Source organism: Epinephelus lanceolatus, chromosome 17 (assembly GCF_041903045.1).
Source record: "Epinephelus lanceolatus isolate andai-2023 chromosome 17, ASM4190304v1, whole genome shotgun sequence".
In the NCBI taxonomy this organism is placed as follows: Eukaryota; Metazoa; Chordata; class Actinopteri; order Perciformes; family Serranidae; genus Epinephelus; species Epinephelus lanceolatus.
In genome coordinates, this window is record NC_135750.1 from 4,371,734 (window position 1) to 4,391,001 (window position 19,268).

The window sequence follows — 19,268 nt, forward strand, 5'->3', positions numbered from 1 at the left end:
ACATTTTCTATGGAAACGGAAATCTATTTTGAAAAGACACACTGCATGTAACAAACATAAATTGACAAACCATCCTTCAACGTCCAGAACAGTCGAGGAGGTTACCAAGTGTGTCATATTGTGTGGTATTTGAGAAGCTGGGATGGGAACATGTTGGTCTCCATTAAAAAGGCAGAATAAAAGGAAAACTATACAGTGTCACTGTAGTTCTTGTGGCCTGGGACTTCTATCTCATCCCCACCTGGTCAACTAAAACACTTCCGACTCTCTTTTTATCGCACAGCGTCCCAAACTCCCAAACCTAATCCTGCCTCATTAAAACCACACTTGCATTGTTTTCATCGGATGATAAAAAACAAACAGAAACAACCAACTGGTTCATTTTGGTCCCAAAATACTCCCTTCATATCATAATACATCAAACTAACTGACATGAGAGTCAGCATTTGGGTTACTCCTGGTTTTGATGGTGTGTAACAGCAGTGATAACAGTTGGACTGCTGCTGTCATTTCAAGTGATAATGTCCCTGTTGTCATTCGTGCAGCAACAGCTCCCCCTAGCAGAGGACCAGGACACAGCACTGGTCACTCACTGCATTTCACAAAGTCTGCAGTGGATTGCAGAGCATTTTATTCACATTTCAGATGTCATTACACCACAGAAAGATGACACATCATTTAAATGTGTGTTTGCAGTTATTATTTGATGAAGTGGGTGAATTTTGATGAGAGATGAATTGATCTAAGTGACCTGTCTGCTCTCTCTTGTCCCTCTTCCTCTCGCAGCCGGTGGACTTTGAGACTAAAAGGTCGTACACTTTGAAGGTGGAGGGATCCAACCCTCATGTCGACCCTCAGTACCTCGCTTGGGGGCCTTATAAGGACGAAGCCACAATAAAGGTATGCATGTATAAAAATAAGTTTGTCTGTTTGAAGGAGGGTGTGAGTGCATGCGTTTGATTGTGTGCAGGAGCGCGCTGATGTGTGTGACTAGATAAATATCACAGGAGCCTTTTAACTGTGTGTTTGTGTGTCTGCAGATATCAGTGGAGGATGCAGATGAGCCGCCAGTGTTTGTAGCTCCCAGTTACACTTTTGAGGTGGAAGAGAACGCGCCTGAAGGCACCCTGGTGGGACGAGTCCACGCCAAGGACACTGATGTTGCCAACAATCCCGTCAGGTAACACAGAAACACTCGCTGTATACACACACAAACACATCCACAGAGTCTGGCGTGTAGCTGTGGGAGAATTTCAATTTTTCACACCAGTGTAAATTGGAACGTCGCCAGAAAAAAAAAAATCCCTTTTAAACAGTGTTCCTTCAGCTACACTGAACAAACAATATGACTCAGAGAAACTCGGCTTTACACTCATATTGTTATGCAGAAACACAGATTACATGTAAAAAAGTTTTCAACAGAATAGGGAAGCAAAATAGGATTACAGAAGCATAACCAGACACATTTTATAAAAATCAAGTGAAAAACAATCACTGAATCCAGACTTAGAAGCTGTAAAACAGTATACAAGCTTCACATTGTTTTAGTCTCTCCGTGCAGTAATTATGCACAAACAGCTGTTTGCACAGTCGTTTCCTTTGGTAACCAAATGATCTCCACACTAATCTAACAGAAAGCTGAACACGTCCCTCTTTAAAGTTCCTCTCCAGGCATTCATTAAACTCTGAAAAACTCTTGTCTCAATTCTTGTCAGCCAAATACGGCATCCTACTGTCTCTTTAAGACCGAATCACAATTTTTATTTGCAATAACTTTCAGGTAGAAAACTCCCACGTCACGTACAGTACAGGCCAAAAGTTTGGACACACCTTCTCATTCAATGCGTTTTCTTTATTTTCATGACTATTTACATTGTAGATTCTCACTGAAGGCATCAGAACTATGAATGAACACATGTGGAGTTATGTACTTAACAAAAAAAGGTGAAATAACTGAAAACATGTTTTATATTCTAGTTTCTTCAAAATAGCCACCCTTTGCTCTGATTACTGCTTTGCACACTCTTGGCATTCTCTCCATGAGCTTCAAGAGGTAGTCACCTGAAATGGTTTCCACTTCACAGGTGTGCCTTATCAGGGTTAATTAGTGGAATTTCTTGCTTTATCAATGGGGTTGGGACCATCAGCTGTGTTGTGCAGAAGTCAGGTTAATACACAGCCGACAGCCCTATTGGACAACTGTTAAAATTCATATTATGGCAAGAACCAATCAGCTAACTAAAGAAAAACGAGTGGCCATCATTACTTTAAGAAATGAAGGTCAGTCAGTCCGGAAAATTGCAAAAACTTTAAATGTGTCCCCAAGTGGAGTCGCAAAAACCATCAAGCGCTACAACCAAACTGGCACACATGAGGACCGACCCAGGAAAGGAAGACCAAGAGTCACCTCTGCTTCTGAGGATAAGTTCATCCGAGTCACCAGCCTCAGAAATGGCAAGTTAACAGCAGCTCAGATCAGAGACCAGATGAATGCCACACAGAGTTCTAGCAGCAGACCCATCTCTAGAACAACTGTTAAGAGGAGACTGCGCCAATCAGGCCTTCATGGTCAAATAGCTGCTAGGAAACCACTGCTAAGGAGAGGCAACAAGCAGAAGAGACTTGTTTGGGCCAAGAAACACAAGGAATGGACATTAGACCAGTGGAAATCTGTGCTTTGGTCTGATGAGTCCAAATTTGAGATCTTTGGTTCCAACCGCCGTGTCTTTGTGAGACGCAGAAAAGATGAACGGATGGATTCCACATGCCTGGTTCCCACTGTGAAGCATGGAGGAGGAGGTGTGATGGTGTGGGGGTGTTTTGCTGGTGACACTGTTGGGGATTTATTCAAAATTGAAGGCACACTGAACCAGCATGGCTGTGGTAGCAGCGACAAGCCATCCCATCCGGTTTGCGTTTAGTTGGACGATCATTTATTTTTCAACAGGACAATGACCCCAAACACACCTCCAGGCTGTGTAAGGGCTATTTGACCAAGAAGGAGAGTGATGGAGTGCTGCGGCAGATGACCTGGCCTCCACAGTCACCGGACCTGAACCCAATCGAGATGGTTTGGGGTGAGCTGGACCGCAGAGTGAAGGCAAAGGGGCCAACAAGTGCTAAACACCTCTGGGAACTCCTTCAAGACTGTTGGAAAACCATTTCAGGTGACTACCTCTTGAAGCTCATGGAGAGAATGCCAAGAGTGTGCAAAGCAGTAATCAGAGCAAAGGGTGGCTATTTTGAAGAAACTAGAATATAAAACATGTTTTCAGTTATTTCACCTTTTTTTGTTAAGTACATAACTCCACATGTGTTCATTCATAGTTTTGATGCCTTCAGTGAGAATCTACAATGTAAATAGTCATGAAAATAAAGAAAACGCATTGAATGAGAAGGTGTGTCCAAACTTTTGGCCTGTACTGTACATAAAAGCAAACGCTGCCTCAGCTGCTTAATTTTTCGTCACCTAAAAAAGCCTTACAAAAATCTCAGTATCAGTATGTGTGCACTGTATTTATAATATTTCCACCACTCTACCTTGCTGTCCGACAGCCTTATCCGACAGGAAATCGAAGCCATCACTGAAAACAATTTGCTTTTGGCTGAGTGACTCGAATCCCACTCACTGGCTTCATTTATGAACAAACACAGGCAGAGTCCAACTTATCAAGTTGAGAATTGCTGTTGAATAATGAATACAGGCAGGGAGTTACAACACAGGCAAATAAATTATGTCGTCGTCCACAGATCACAAGGACGTAACAGGTGAGGGTGATTGATGATTGATTTTTCTGATGGTTTCTGAAAGACGACAGAAAATAAAGGGATGAAAGCAGAAGGCGTTCACCATAAATGTAGCTTTAATGGCACAAATGAATCACAATGACATTAAACAATGGTCATAACACGATATTTGAGGCAGGAAACCAGGCGCTAAAAAGGTATTAACCTGCGATAATTGCCACGATTAACATTTGTGAATATTAATTTACTGAACAAAGAAAAAAAAAAAGATCAATATCTAATTACTGCTAATGTTTCACTAAGCTTAGCAACACATCATGAGCGTCCTGCATCACAAACAAACGAAATTAATGAATGGTGACGTGGCATGCAAACCCGGTAGCGTGCCAGTACAGCACATATCAGATAAATTAGATTCAACAGGCAATAATCAGCCTCCTTGTTCCCAAGGGCAAACAGAATGTTAACAGTGGACTTCCTTGGGCAAGACGTCATTGGGTCAGTCAATATGGTCAGAGGATTAGATCACATGGGATGACATGAATCGCGACCCTCAGATGCTTCCTCCTCATTCATGATTGTATTTAGTGCATCCTGTGCATCCAGGCACTCTATACTGAGTGCACAATGAATGGGAGCGCGCAGTGAGACAGCGGGAAATCTTGAAATCAGACTCCATTGAGTAAAACTTGCAAAATATGATCTGTACCTCCATCTTGCTTCTCCTCATTATCAGCGAAGCATTATAGAAAACTCCATCCTGCAAGTTGATGGGATTGGCGACGTAACAAACCCTGGTGTCGGACTTTTTGAGAGCTGCAGTTGTGAGGCGGAAATGCGCAGCCATGGCGTTGACTGCTTATTTTGCTCTTAATATGTCTTGTAGCATATAAAAGAAAACACCATATGGATATGTTAACAAGTTTGATTTTCACTGGAGAGGATCGTCAGACTGAGAGGATCACGCAGCTGCTGTTTGTTTTCCTGAATATTACTTCAGTGTTCACTCTGGACACTGAGTATCTAGGTCTGAAAATGGAAGTTATAAATGCGATTTGATGCACATTAATGCATATTTTTTTCAAGAAATCTCTTAATCCTAACTTTTATTATGTATGTGTGTTCATGTTCCGTACAGGTACATGATCCCTCTGTACACAGACGTCGAGCAGTTCTTCAGCATAAACGCAGATGACGGCATGATCACCACGACAAGACCACTGGACAGAGAGACGCAGCCCTGGCATAATATATCAGTGTCAGCCACAGAGATAGGTTTGTATGCACAGACTAGACATATTTTAATAGAACTGAGACTCAATCAGATATATGGTGACACGTGGGTCACGGAAATGTTGGCACTGTACATTTCTGCAAACCACAGACATGTTACATTTGCACATGCCACAGGTATCATATCAACGTTTCTAAAGTGACATGGTATGTGAGCTTATCTGGAGGTGGAGGGGACGGTAGATGTGTGACACCTTAGCGAGATGCCTGCCGAGCTGCTGACTAAAGTTCAAGACCAACAAACAATAAAAGTGGTCCTTTTTAGTGAGTCATTGCTGTGTTTCTGACAGTTTTTAAGGCACCAAACGTGGGTGGTTTTTAAGTGGCCTGTCACTGTTTTTCCACCGGGGGTTGTACAACGAAAAGTAGTTGTTTTTCACCGAAACATCACTGCGTTTCCGGTGCAGATTGTGCCTACAATACTGAGTATTTTAAGCTGAAACACAATCTCTTTGTAAGCATAACCAAGAGGTTTTTGTGCCTAAACCAAACTACATGTGAACTACAGTGTTGCCGAACATAACGTTGAAATGTATCAGCAACATAATGACGTGCAAATGTAACATATGTAAAGTAACTTGTCTGTGGTTTGCAGAAATGTACGATGAGATTTTCTTTCCTGCAGACTGTGTTATATATATATGGGCTATAACCTTCCTTTCACAATCATGCTATGAGCTAACAAAGATTTAGACTGTGACTCATCACTGTTTTGTCTTCACACTCACACCTGTTGCATATGAATGTAAAGTGACACAATGGCAATGAGACTGTCAGTGTTACTTCACTGATATATTCAGCCATTTTAGGAGAACACTTAGCTGAAGAGCTACAGTCTGGCTGTATTTGAACTTGGCTGTTGAGCCATTTGTGCTACTGTAGTGCTAAAGTGTGTACTCTGATATAGGATGGAGAGACAAAGTCAAAACTGAACTCACAGATGGAAAAATCCACCACCAGCCACCAGGATGTACATTTGCTGGCATCCAGAGCCCAACCTGTCATTCTGTGGTGCTGGATACACTCCATGACATCTTATGTACAAAATTTAAGGGGATTCAAGCTACTGTCTTTAATTTTTTTCCCCCCTCTGGGTGGGACTAAAGTTAAAATATCTTGCTGTGAATGTCAGTGAAGAACTGCCTCAGTAAACTAATTATATATTCAGCTTCGGCCAGGAGGGATTGGCTTCATGCAGATGCTTGGTGGTATTTTTTTTGCTGAGTGCAACCAGCTGTTAGCCCCGTTAGTGTGTCGAGGGCCAGTGCAGGGAACTGTTGCATTCGTGTGCACTTTGTCTGCATAGTTTCTTTTGTTGTTTTCATGTAACGTCTCAGAAATAGACACAAACACGGATCTGCTGTGTTTGGTTGGCTGCTGACAGTGTTATCTGAGATGTGGCCAGATATGATTTTCACTTTTGCCGACTGTTAGTTTTGTGAATTTGACACACAAAAGGCATGGTAATAAATGAAGCTCAAAAAATGAGATAAAATCTGAAGGAGCTGTTGATGCATCACTGAGATTTTAACTCAGTTTAAAGTGTGTCTCAGTGAGTGAGGTGGTTACAGCACAGACGGTTGGTAGGAAGATGCTCAGTGACACAGATCTAAACCCTTCACAGAAGAGTGAAAAACTCAAGTTGAGGCACCACTGAAACTTTTAAGTATCCATCTCCACCACAAACGCTCCTGCTAACTGAGAGAGAGAGAGTGAGGGGCGGAGAAGAGGCGGATGATATTCGACCCACAGGCCCTCCGGAGCTTTCTCTCCCCGGCTTCGACCCCACAAACTCTCCAGCCAGTGAGCCATGGCGGCCCCACCCTGGTATTCTGTGGTTGGGGCTCAAACTACCAGAGCGTCGCGTGGTTTCCCTGTGGCGTGCAAGACGCCAGACGGCCAGATGGAAACGGGCTCGCTGCCCACAAAACTAGGACCATTGCAGGCTACGCTAACCGCTAACAGGCCCTGGAAAGCTAAATAAATGCCTAGTAATGACAGGGTTGTTGAAAAATCATCCTGACTAGAATCACAAATATGCAGGGCAGTACAATGTAGAAATGGAGGGTTGTGTTTTTCTTTTTTAAAGATGAATGGATAGAAAAATACTCTGTTTTCGCTCAGTCTTTCTCAGTTAATATTCAGGAGTTCAGGTTTTCCGTATGTGTCTATTTTGGCTGTTCAGACATCATTCTGTCTGCATCACACTTTCTAAAAAAAATCATTTTAATCTTCAGTAGGCATAACTTGACATTAGTCACTTTAGCACATCAAAATAGTTTTGGTAAAAAAGAGTGTGGGAGCAGGCGAAGGCAGTGGCATACTGTCTGACGGGATATTTTGATGTCTCACAAACTCGTCTGTAATTTTTGCAAATCAAAAATAAATAGCTGGCTGAGTGGCTGACTGATAGGCAATCTTGCAGGAAAACATTCAGAGTTAGCTATGTGTTCAGCCAATGCCAAACATGGATTACAACACAAATGTGCAAGCAATCTCACTCACACACACACACACACACACACACACACACACACAAATTCAAGATCAAATGACAGTCTGTTTTAAATGACGTTGACACTGACTTGAGTTTTAACACGCAGCAGAATGCTGATGATTTTGTCTCATGCTGTGTGTGTGTGCAGGAGGTCATCACCAAGACACCAAAGTGCGTGTGAACATTAAAGTTAAAGACGTGAATGACAACGCCCCGGAGTTTGCCACCAACAACGAAGTCCTCATGTGTGAAACTGTCGCACCGGGGAAGGTACGTCAGTGTGTGTGTGTGTGTGTGTGTGTGTGTGATGTCACCAAGCAAAAAGCAATGGACTTTTATTTCCTTTGAATTTTTTTATTTCCCGGGGTTGTTGTTTTTTTTATTTATTTTTATTTTTTTAAATTAATTTTATTTTTTACTAACAGACTTCATGGTATATTATTTTAAATATCAGCCTCTACCAAACACTTCAGTCACTTCATTATAACTATAAAAAGTAAAGAGAAACATCTAAATTACAAACAATATGTTGTTATAATGCTCGTAATATATTAGTATACCTACATATATCAATATGTTACTATGGCATTAGTAGTATTACCAGTACTTGTATCATTTCCATGTATTTATTATAGATTTTTACCATTACAGTACTTAAATAACACCTCAGAAATTGTGACAACTCAAGCTGATATTTTTTTCCATCAAATATATAATGGAATAACATTAACTATATGGTGTTAACAACAGTGAATATTCTTGATCCTTAGTAGACTTTTATCTTTTTTTCTCTGTATTAAGTTATTCCCAAGGGCAAACAAAATATTAAATATTCCTACCTCTAAAAATCCCACCACATAGAGCCGTCATGTCTGGAGTGACTTTTTTATTACTGAAGCATCCTGCAGAGTTTGATGTCTGCAGACCGTACAATAGCACCTAATGAATCACAGGCCACAGCGTACGATGTGATAGCTTCCCATACTGAGTGAGCAAGGATGCTGCACAGGTTATTACTTCTCCAACTGTAAAGCTCAACATAGAGGGGCACATTAATTAATAAGCTCAAGTTTTGTGGGCACTATGTACTGCAGTGTTTGCTGTCTGCTAGGTTGCTCACCTGGCATCTGTAACTCCGTCTCTCCATGCTTTGTTCTTCTTTACACAATCATAGCATCCCTAAACGATAGATAGAAAGGATAGAAATAGCTCGATCTGGTTGAATTAAGTTTGACAAATATTTCATTATGATAAACAAAAGAAGTTTAGCCACAAACAGTACTTTACATTAATGTCTTTCTTTCTGATTTTTGTTTCAATGTGTGTGTGTTTGTGTGTTAGGTTATTGAAACCGTAAGCGCAGTGGACAAAGATGAGATGGCTCACAGACAACACTTCACCTTCAGCCTCGCTCCGGAGGTCACCCACAACCAAAACTTCTCCCTCAAAGACAACAGAGGTGGGTGACCTTTAAAATATCATTTTTTTTTATTCCTTTTCTTCCTGTTTCTGGCTCTTTCTAGCAGCCGATCTAACTGTTACTTCATCTGCCGTCTCTTTCTCTCTCCCCGCTTCTCACTCAGATTAGATCAAAGCATAACCAGATGGAGGCTCACACTACCTTGTAGAAAGCAGCAGGTGCTCTGAATCTCTCTCGCACACACGTGAATGCACACATGTTGTGCGGGCTGTATTAATTGCAGTGGGGTCTCCGTCCATCTGTACATATATCTTAGGGGGCCAACTGATTGAATTAAGTTTTGTGAGTGCTGCGAGACAGACTGAAAGGAAGAAAATGAGACACTGAGAGCCCGAGACACAGAGAGAGAGGCGAGCGCAGAAGAATATAGATAGAAAGTGGAAGTGTGGATTATGTTGATATGATGTAAAGAGGAGGAAAGGGAAGTGTATTGAGCATACAAAACCAAACTAAATCAGGGAGAGTATCTCTGCTACACCTCCAACACCACAGCAGACAGACAGCCTTGGATCAGAGCCATTCTCAGCAGTATGTCGTGCAGCTCACCTTATACGTCTCGATAACGACGGTCGTTTTTTGAAAAACGATCTAATATTGTTTATTCAATATTTGTTATGAGTGGCCTTTAACGATCACCATTTCCCATAAGCCATAGATCTTGGCAGGCTAAACATCATGGCTCAACAGAAGAGGCGAGTCCATGAGTGTCTCGAGGGTTCTCAGCTCGTTCAGACGCGTCTGTAGTAACAGCAGCTCAGAGTAAGTTTGGACAGCAGAGATTACAAGATTACAAACTGATAAAATTACTTTGCACGACTTTGGTTTTATGGATATGGATGAAGCCAAGTTATGATGACACAAGTACCCACAGTGCCACACTCGATTTTTTTTAATTATTATTCATTATTTTCAAGTGAGCTGCAGCTTGTTCTGTGCTCTAAGTAAATGTCTGAAGTTACAATCTCAAAGACTGATTTTGTTCTCTTTGGCAGCACCTTTGGCAATTTGTTGTAACTGCAGTTGTGTTTTTGGATCTAACTTTCCAGTGTCACCTTTCCCAGCAAAGCTAACAAAAGCTGGGAAAAAAAGCAGTACACTGCTTCACACACAGTTGAGTCTGTTGCGACAAATCCGTCTACCCTGTCTGGCAGACCAACCACCCCTGTGTGATGGTTAACGCATCAGTAACTGTGTGATTGTGATTTTTCCCAGGAATGCTGCCACAGACCCCCAGTTCATATGACTGCAAATGCAGGGGCTTTGTATGAGTCGGCCACAGGCTCAATCACCAAATGTTTAAAGGAAAATGTTCAGGATTACCTCTTAAAGGGATAGTGCACCCAAAAATGTAAATTCAGCCATTATCTACTCACCCATATGCCAAGGGAGGCTCAGGTGAAGTTTTAGAGTCCTCACAACACTTATGGAGATCCAAGGGGAGAGGAGGTAGCAACACAACTCCACCTAATGGAGGCTGACAGCGCCTCAGATTAAAATGTCCAAGAACACAGAATTGAATCCACAAAATATCTCCATACTGCTCGTCCGTAGTGATCCAAGTGTCCTGAAGCCCCGACATAAAAAGTTGTTTGGAAAAACATCATTTGAACTCTGTTTTTAGCCTCACTGTAGCCTTTAGCTCTGACTGCCTCTCTGGGCACCGCGCTCACGTGTGGACGCTTGCACGAGACCAGCGAAAGCACATAAACACACATGAACGCGGTGCCCATGTCTCACGGTCTCGTGCAAGCGCACACACGTCAGCGCAGTGTACACAGAGGCAGTCAGAGCTACAGGCTACAATGAGGCTAAAAACAGAGTTCAAATGATGTTTTTCCAAACAACTTTTTATGTCGGGGCTTCAGGACACTTGGATCACTACGGACGAGCAGTATGGAGATATTTTGTGGTTTCAATTATGTGTTTTTGGACATTTGAATCTGGGGCGCCGTCAGCCTCCATTAGGTGGAGTTGTGTTGCTACCTCCTCTCCCCTTGGATCTCTGCAAGGGATGTGAGGACTCTAAAACTTCACCTGAGCCTCCCTCGGCATATGGGTAAGTAGATAATGGCTGAATTTTCATTGTTGGGGGCACTATCCCTTCAAACGTTTTTAAGCCGACAGTCAGGCGTTGGTCAACAGTGGGCCATTTCTGAGCGTCTGTTGTCCCAGTTGGTGTGGTGTGTCCTGCACTGCCCACCAGCAAATGGAGACATGAAACACAATACTTTTTAATATATGTAATATTCATTCATTGTGCAGAATAAGAAAAAGCATGTTGACTGATTCTGATAGTTCATTTAAAGCCAATATCAGCCATTATGATCATGTTTCCCTGTTTACTTCCTTTTGTGCTTTATTATCCTTTTTTGCTTGTGCAATCACTATGGCCAAAAAATAAAAAGGAAAACTGAAAAACAGACAGAAAACTAAAAGTAAAATCAGCTGTTTCGGGCCCAGGTGTATGTGTGTGTAGATGTGGTGCATCCATCCTACCAGTGACTCACAGCTGCATTAAGAAGAGTGAGAAATCCAGTAGAATCAGCAGAAACATAAGTCTGACTCAGAGGATGGAGACTGTGGGTACAAGCCTCCAACTGGTCGCCTGTTTTACACAGAACTTTCCTCCCCCTTTGCTATCTCCTGACATTATTTTGCAAGGGCACCTTGGTTGCATCCTGGTCTTAGCCCCAGCCAAGATGACTGTAATTGGTGTAATACAAATAACCCTTTCCTCCTTTAGTGCAGGAATTATGTTGGGTTGAGCCAGACCTGTCTGCAGCACTGGCAGAGCACTGAAATGAAGTGTTGTGATAGGTCTGGTTATTTACAAGACTACAGAAACAACAGAAATCTTTTGGTTAATAGAAAGCAAGATTTTAATAAATGAGGAGCAGAACAGAGAGGTGCTGCAACAAAAGAGAAGAGGGGATAACAATGATTCGAATAAACAAATTAAGGGTTAAACTTGAGTTAATTTAAGGTTGGTGCAAAAGGTTAAGAAACAAATGCAGCCAGCAGAGACCCTCACAACTATTGTAAGTTCCTGCAAAGTTTGTCCAAGAGTAACTATGTGTACATTTCATATAATTTGCTTTGCATACAGCAATTTTAAACTACTTTCCTTCCATTGCTCCGAGTGTCGTGCTCAGTGCAGCACAGTAGTTTCAGTAGGTTTCACTTATATTGTTCCGTAATGTATTTTTAATGTGAATGTAAGAGATCGTTTGCTCAATGATGAAGCTTCTGAAATGCCCCCAAAGAACCTCATCTCTTCCATAGTTGGGAGGGGAAGAGATGATGTGATGAAGTCAGAGCTATAATAAAAGTCTGTGTGCGGACTTTAGTATTCAAAGTGAGCAGTATGCACTTACTGTCTTTTATACTAACTTACCAACATCCTTCTCTCTCTGTCCACAGACAGCACAGCCAGTATCTATGTGCTGCGTAAAGGATTCAGCCGGGTGACCCAGGACGTTTTCTACCTTCCCATTGAGATAAACGACAACGGCTTCCCCGCCATGAGCAGCACCAACACCCTGACCATCAGAGTGTGTTCCTGTGACAGCAGAGACACCATCCTGTCCTGTAACGTGGAGCCCTACGTCCTACCTGCTGGTCTCAGCACTGGGGCGCTGATAGCTATACTGGCCTGTATTGTCATTCTGCTGGGTAAGGAGCTGAAAACTGAAATTAGAGATGTGTCAGGTTGGGAATGCTATAAAACTGGTGGTTCAATTAAAATTCAAAGAGGTCCGGTTACTAAACTTTCCTCCCGGGAAAGGTCCGAACCTCATAATGTCTGAACTGCATCCAATAGCTTCTGTCTATCAAATAAAATCAACACCGCACATTTCCTTATCATTTCAACAATATTTATTTTCAATTTTCAAAGTACTAAACTACAACTATACCCTAAATGAAATCAGTCCTATAGCTAGCACAATGAACTTGAGGCCCACATTGCAAGTGAAAGAAAATAGAGCCACATTTCTTCTCAATACAATAAATAAAAAGTGCCTCTTTCAGGAAAAGTGCAAAAGAGCTTTAAGCAGTCCCTTTTCTCTTCACATATTTTCTACCTCCCTTCCTTCCTTTCCTTACGCAGTGAGCACAAAAAAGGCAAACATTTCAAGCAAAATAAAACAGGACTCAATCTTCTCAATAAAGTAAATTAAAAAGAAAGTTCATCTTTACGAAAAAAAAAGGGCAAACAGAGCTTTGGGCAGTGCCCTTTCCCTTTTCTTTAAATTCTTTTGTACTTCCTTACCAAGTGAGAAAGTTGCAGCAGTGTGACCTGGCCACTTCATATTATTGTGGCATATTTTTTACAAATACAGTCCATCTGATGCTGAATTTGTTTCTGTTTTGCACAATTTCATCACTACTACAAATGCACCTGTAGCCAGTATCTCACTATCACTATCCTCATTCAGATTTTAAGAAGCTACAAATTATATTCAGCCACAAAGTAAGTCTGAAAAGCTGCAAATCAGAACAGAAGTACAGAGAGTTGTTGCATAGAGATGATACACCGTCTCATCTAGTTGCATTGGTGTGAACCAGGAGGTTTTTAGAGTGTTGCAGAACGGAGCATTGTAAGTAGTTGCCCGTTTCAACCCATCTCATCTTTGGTCTGAACTGGGCTTTAGCATGAATGGAGTCAGTGCCGTTCTCACCTAAAGGAAATAGGTACTCATTTGAGTGAGGCTATGATCAAGGTAAACGATTGCCGTATTGCCTGGATTAGCTGCGCCTGCAGTCAGTAGCTGTGACCGTCAGGAGGAAACATCAACGCTCTGTGAAGATTATTACATTTCCTCAGTCTTAAGGTTCATTCTCACTGCGGCGAAATGTGGGACGGATTTGCGGAATATTCGCGCAGCGCCTTTCCGCGCTCAAACCATACACACAGGTGCGGTACGGACGCGGTGAGGAATTTCGCGTTGTTGTGTTGCAAGTCCGCGCTGCATGAACGGCTGCAGATGAACATGGACGAGAGTGGCAGCAGCAGCGAGCTAGCAAGCTAACATTTAACAAGCTTCAACATCAACTTTCTTTAGCACCAGACGTTGTCCTTTAATTCACTGTTCAAAAAATCACCTCGTCTTTTATCAAAAAGGACGGGGTGCTGTGAAATTATCAACCTTTCTCCCATACTGTCCTGCCTGACTGGATTTCGGACTCTCCCGGTCTGCGCGCCTATAAACAAACAATTTCATTGGCCCAGCTGTGTAGTTCCGCCGGCAAATTCCACGGGGGGCTCAAAGTCTGGGCGGAAACTTTTTTCACCACACAAAAGTTCTGCTCCGGTTTGCAAACATCCATAAGAACCCATCAAATCAACTTTTATATGTTTCCGCGAGAATAATCCGTGCGGATATTCGCCCTCAGTGAGAATGGACTTTTATATCAGAAATTGGCCACAGGTCCGGAGAGAACTATCACTTGATCCAGGCTCAGACCTCGGTCCACCACCTGGTGATGCTGGCAATAGAGGATTAACATAAGATATCAGCAGAGAGGATCTGGCAGTCTTTTTTTATAGTCTTTTAACCGAGTTGGAGAACTGAGTCAAGCTGTCCACCTCTGTTCGTTGCCCTGCATTTTTTGAGCTGCTGTTAAGGTCCTGAAGTCACTTGTGTATCAGCGGCTACAGCAGCACTTCTCCCCATCTTTGCATAATCACTTAGAGTGGGCACATTGTTGTCAGAGTGACAATCTGTTTTTGTTATTCTGTGAAAAATGTGTTCACAATGTGCTTACAAAAACAACAAATGTTTTTTCGAAGTCTTCCACTGTGTTGCCAGATTTAGTTTTCGTCCTCAGCCCACTGCAGGTAACCCACACTGCAGCTGTTATCTGTCTTCCTTTTTTTTTCCCCCTGTAATGTACATGCACATTGTATCCTCACAGCTGGAGTTTACACTGTGTTCCACCAATACTACCACACAACTAAGAACCCTTTAGAAGTCTGACATGTTGATAACCACCTGCAATTAAAATGGCATGTGTGTGTATAGCACAATACAGTAATGATATTAATTAAACTGTCCAAGGTCTAATTACAGTATCTCCCACAGTGCACACTAATTATCAAATGCTCGCTTTTCTCTTTTTTCACAGGAGATCGTGAGGATTGTTATGTAATCATTAAATGCAGAACACTTTTTGAATTGTGCGTTTCTCTTTGGCAGCGATTGTGGTGTTGTTTGTTGCACTGAGGCGTCAGAAGAAGGAGCCGTTGATAGTGTTCGAGGAGGAGGACATCAGGGAGAATATTATCACTTACGACGACGAGGGAGGTGGTGAGGAGGACACAGAGGCTTTCGACATTGCAACACTGCAGGTATGAAGAAAATCATCCCAGCATATTTTATGTTTTGGTTGAGGAAGATAATAAGGACAATACATGAAGTATTTCTATTTGTATGATTGATTTCAGGCCAGTCGTCTGAAGAAGATGTTGGCATTGTATATTTCTGCAAACAATCATCAAGTATCATATCAATGTGTCTAAAGTGACATAGTGTGAGAGCTGACAATGTCATCAGGAGGTTTAGGGGATTGTGGCTAGTGTGCCAAGCAGCAGACCCAGACCCCAGTGTCACAGCCATCTGCAACAATAATTCTTTGCGGCTTGCGCTGCTCAAATGTTAACCCAGTACTCATCTCAGCTTCAGCAGAGACAGACGCACCACCAGTGTCCAACACAGGACCACCAGCCTGCAGTTTTGGCTGGAGAACGCCAATTTCCATCAGATGCACTGTCAGAATTTTCCTCACGTATATTTCCAAAAACAACACTCCGGGAACTCCTCATGGAGCCCTCAAAAATTCCTCCACAGTAATAATAACTGAGAATTACACTCACCTGCCCGAATAAGCAAACCACAAACTGATGCGCCGCAGATGAACACCGCTGTTACAATAACACCCTTACCAGCCGGAGTTCAAACAGCCCATACACAGCCCAAACATTACCGTAGCCCCGTCCCACTGACTGCCTTGAGTTACTTGTGGTGGGTAGTGGAGGGATCACGCCACCAAAACCGGGTATTTCAAGCCAAAACATGATCTTTTTCCACCCTGAACCAAGTGGGTTTTGTGGCTAAAGCTAACCTCATGTAAACCACTGCGTTGCTGAAATGTAAAGTTTCAACATATCCTTTAAATGACAATGTGTAAATGTAACACATCTGTGTTTTTTAGAAACATAGAATAACATTTATTCTGGCGACTGGATTGTGATATTTTACTTTGCTGTTTCTCTGCAGCTTTTGAAAGTCTCTCTCCAACTTCTATTAACTGGTGCTCTCTTCCTATTTGTTCAGAACCCAGACGGTGCCAACGGTTTCCTGCCAAGAAAGGACATGAAACCGGAGCTTCAGTATCCCATCAGGCCCGGCGGCCGTCCTGCAGCCAACAGCGTCGACGTTGATGACTTCATCAAGACTCGAATTGCAGAGGCTGACAGCGACCCGACCGCGCCGCCCTACGACTCCATTCAGATCTACGGATACGAGGGCAGAGGATCATTGGCTGGGTCATTGAGTTCCCTCGAGTCTGTCACAACAGAGTCTGACTTGGATTATGACTATCTGCAGAGTTGGGGGCCGAGGTTTAAGAAGCTGGCCGATTTGTACGGGACCAAAGACTGCTTCCTTAACGATGGTGACGATGGTGAAGACTCTTAACAGCGGTCTTTTCTGAGTGGACGCCCCAGATTTCTGATTTATTGATTCCATGAGGATTTGTTAACTGAGGGTTAACACTCCCCAGTACCCAATTGTTACCACCTGATCGGTTCATGCCAATGTGTCAACGGACGTTAACAGCTCTCCCTTCCATGGCGCCTCCCTGGTCCTCCAAGATGATTTGTTAATGAACACATAATAAACGCTTGGACTCCGCTCCCCCAAATCTCTCCTTCCCCGCCTACAGTATGTCTCCTTCCCTCTCTCTTTCTACAGACTTGAGCATCGCAGGGCTGGGAGATTTGTTATGTCACCAGTTTGTCAGTTTGAAAGTAAATTGTTGGGAAAAAAATGTTGCTGTGTGATCAAAATGACTTGCTTATAGCTAACTGTTTAGTTTCTTAGAGGTTCTATATACTTTCTGTGGACTGGATTCACGAACATCCTCAACGGTTCCTGAGAGAGATTTTATTCCCTTAACAACAGGTTCCTGAGCGGGTGCGCTTCACTTAGTTGCTCTCTTTGTGGTGTACGTAAAATACACATGGAAAGAGAGGACGAGAGATACAAGCTGATGAAAAGAAAAAGTTAGAGCGGGATCCAGCAACTACCTGAAGTTATGAAAGAGAAATAAAAGGTAATAATGATGCGTCGGTAAGGTGATACAACGAAATGCTTTTTTTCAAATTTGTTGTTGTGTGTGCAGAATTCAGCAGGTACTGTGGTTTAGACAGCATGACAGACTCTGGGTTGTTGATACTTTGAAGGCGCTCACAGCATCTTCACAGTATGGTGGCCTTATAATAAATAAACAACAACTCCAGGGGTAAACACAACAAGAGTAACGATAGAGACCGCTAGCTTCAGTAGCTACACACAGACAAAATGAACCCACGCGGACTGAGTATCTGTGAAAACGCTACACGAATACCTTTTTTTCTACTCCCAAAAAGACTCAACTTGGACTCAATTTAAAAAGAAACAAACTGTGGATGATTCTTTGTTTTCATTCTTCACTGCAGAGAAGACGTGAAAAGAAAAGCTGCCCTTCTCCACGCCCCCGTGTCCCCATTCCTCCCATCAACAATCACTTCCCATACCGAGTCCACCAATGAATGATCACTTCCTCATTCAGAGTCCACCAATGATGATCAATCACAATGAGTAAAAACCTGTGAGCTCTAAAAATCGCCTTAAACTTAATGGACACTCTTGCAAACGCAGTGCATTCTCTTTTTTTCTCCTTTTTGGTTCTTTTTGTAACTTGAGAAGTATATTCAGAAAGCAAAACTATTCTCCATGTTAGGTATGTACAGAGCAATGTGCAGACATGTGATATATCACTCTGAGGATCCAACTTGCGCCTCGTGCACTCTTAAAATAGGATGTGCAGTTTCTGCCAGCACGGTAAATGTAGACCGGGAAAATGCGCATTGTGTTTTTTCCCCAAACACCAGCTATGTTGGCAGCAACACATGTTGTATCAACACGTGTTGCTATTGAAACATATAATGTGCACACTGGAAAATAACACAAGGTGTGTTTTCTGAGCCGCATATACACAGAGGCTGAAACCAGAACATCCTTTTTAAGCGTGCAGGTTCTTGTTCAATCTCTTTTTTAATGTTATTATTATATTATTATGATGATTATTATTGTTGTTTTTTATTATTATTATTATTATTATTATTATTATCATCATTATTATGACAATAATTGTTCTTTCTTTGGCTGCAGCTACACGGGAACAAATTCATGTTTAACTCTTTGCAGATTCGATGCTCTTACGGTCTAAAGATGCTGAGACTACATAGTTTGACGGCTCTAAGACATGTACTGCCAAAAGTTAAACATCAGCTTTGGTTTATGCCTGTGTGAATACAACCTCTCTCATTTCTTTTGTTTTATGTTTCTTTTGTTTTTTTCATTATTTGGCGTTTCTTCGTTCTTTCTCCCTGTTCAAGAGGAAAACTAGCAATCTGTGTTTGTTGCAGTGAGAGAACGCCTCGTTTTTATTCTCTGTCAAGTTTTATGGTACCGATTTGTACAATTTTAAAAGTTCTTATTTTAGTATACATGCAGAATATTCCAGTATTACAACAAAAAACATGTTAAGAAGATAAGATTAAAAAAATGTTACAGCATCACACTTATATTTTCTGAACATTGTAATGTTGCTTTACTATGTGCTTCAATCTCCGAAGCGAAAAAAAAGAACAAAAAACTTTGAAATAAATGCTCTTTTTATAAAATGATACAGAACTGTGTGTGAGAGTAAACTTTGTGTTAGATTTAAGGTACTTCACTGCTTATATTTATACTGAAAGGATACCCATTAGCTGATGCAGTGGCAGTCAGGTCCTGCGTGACAACATAAAGGGAGGGTGATTTTCTGCAGTGTCTGCCAGGGGCAACCTAACTTGTCTGACAAGTCAGTGAGGTTAGGTAGTAGGTATACACTAACTTCACATTTCAATTTTCAATTTCCTGTTATGACAACACTGTAGTTAATGTATGGTTAGGTTTAGGCACAAAAACTACTTAGTTGGGGTCA

The 19,268-nt window shown here is 42.0% G+C and overlaps 1 protein-coding gene across 2 annotated transcripts in view; it reads left to right on the forward strand.

Moving 5' to 3' along the window:
- cdh11 (cadherin 11, type 2, OB-cadherin (osteoblast)) overlaps positions 1-18,973 on the forward strand; it is a 140,513-nt gene extending 121,540 nt beyond the window's left edge. For both annotated transcript variants that reach the window (XM_033643795.2, XM_078176349.1), the window contains exons 9-16: positions 787-900; positions 1,041-1,180; positions 4,886-5,022; positions 7,686-7,807; positions 8,879-8,996; positions 12,438-12,689; positions 15,215-15,366; positions 16,352-18,973. In XM_033643795.2, coding sequence (XP_033499686.2) covers positions 787-900; positions 1,041-1,180; positions 4,886-5,022; positions 7,686-7,807; positions 8,879-8,996; positions 12,438-12,689; positions 15,215-15,366; positions 16,352-16,714 — 1,398 coding nt within the window. In that variant the 3' untranslated portion in view covers positions 16,715-18,973. The remainder of the gene's footprint in view (positions 1-786; positions 901-1,040; positions 1,181-4,885; positions 5,023-7,685; positions 7,808-8,878; positions 8,997-12,437; positions 12,690-15,214; positions 15,367-16,351) is intronic.
- Positions 18,974-19,268: the final 295 nt, after the last annotated feature.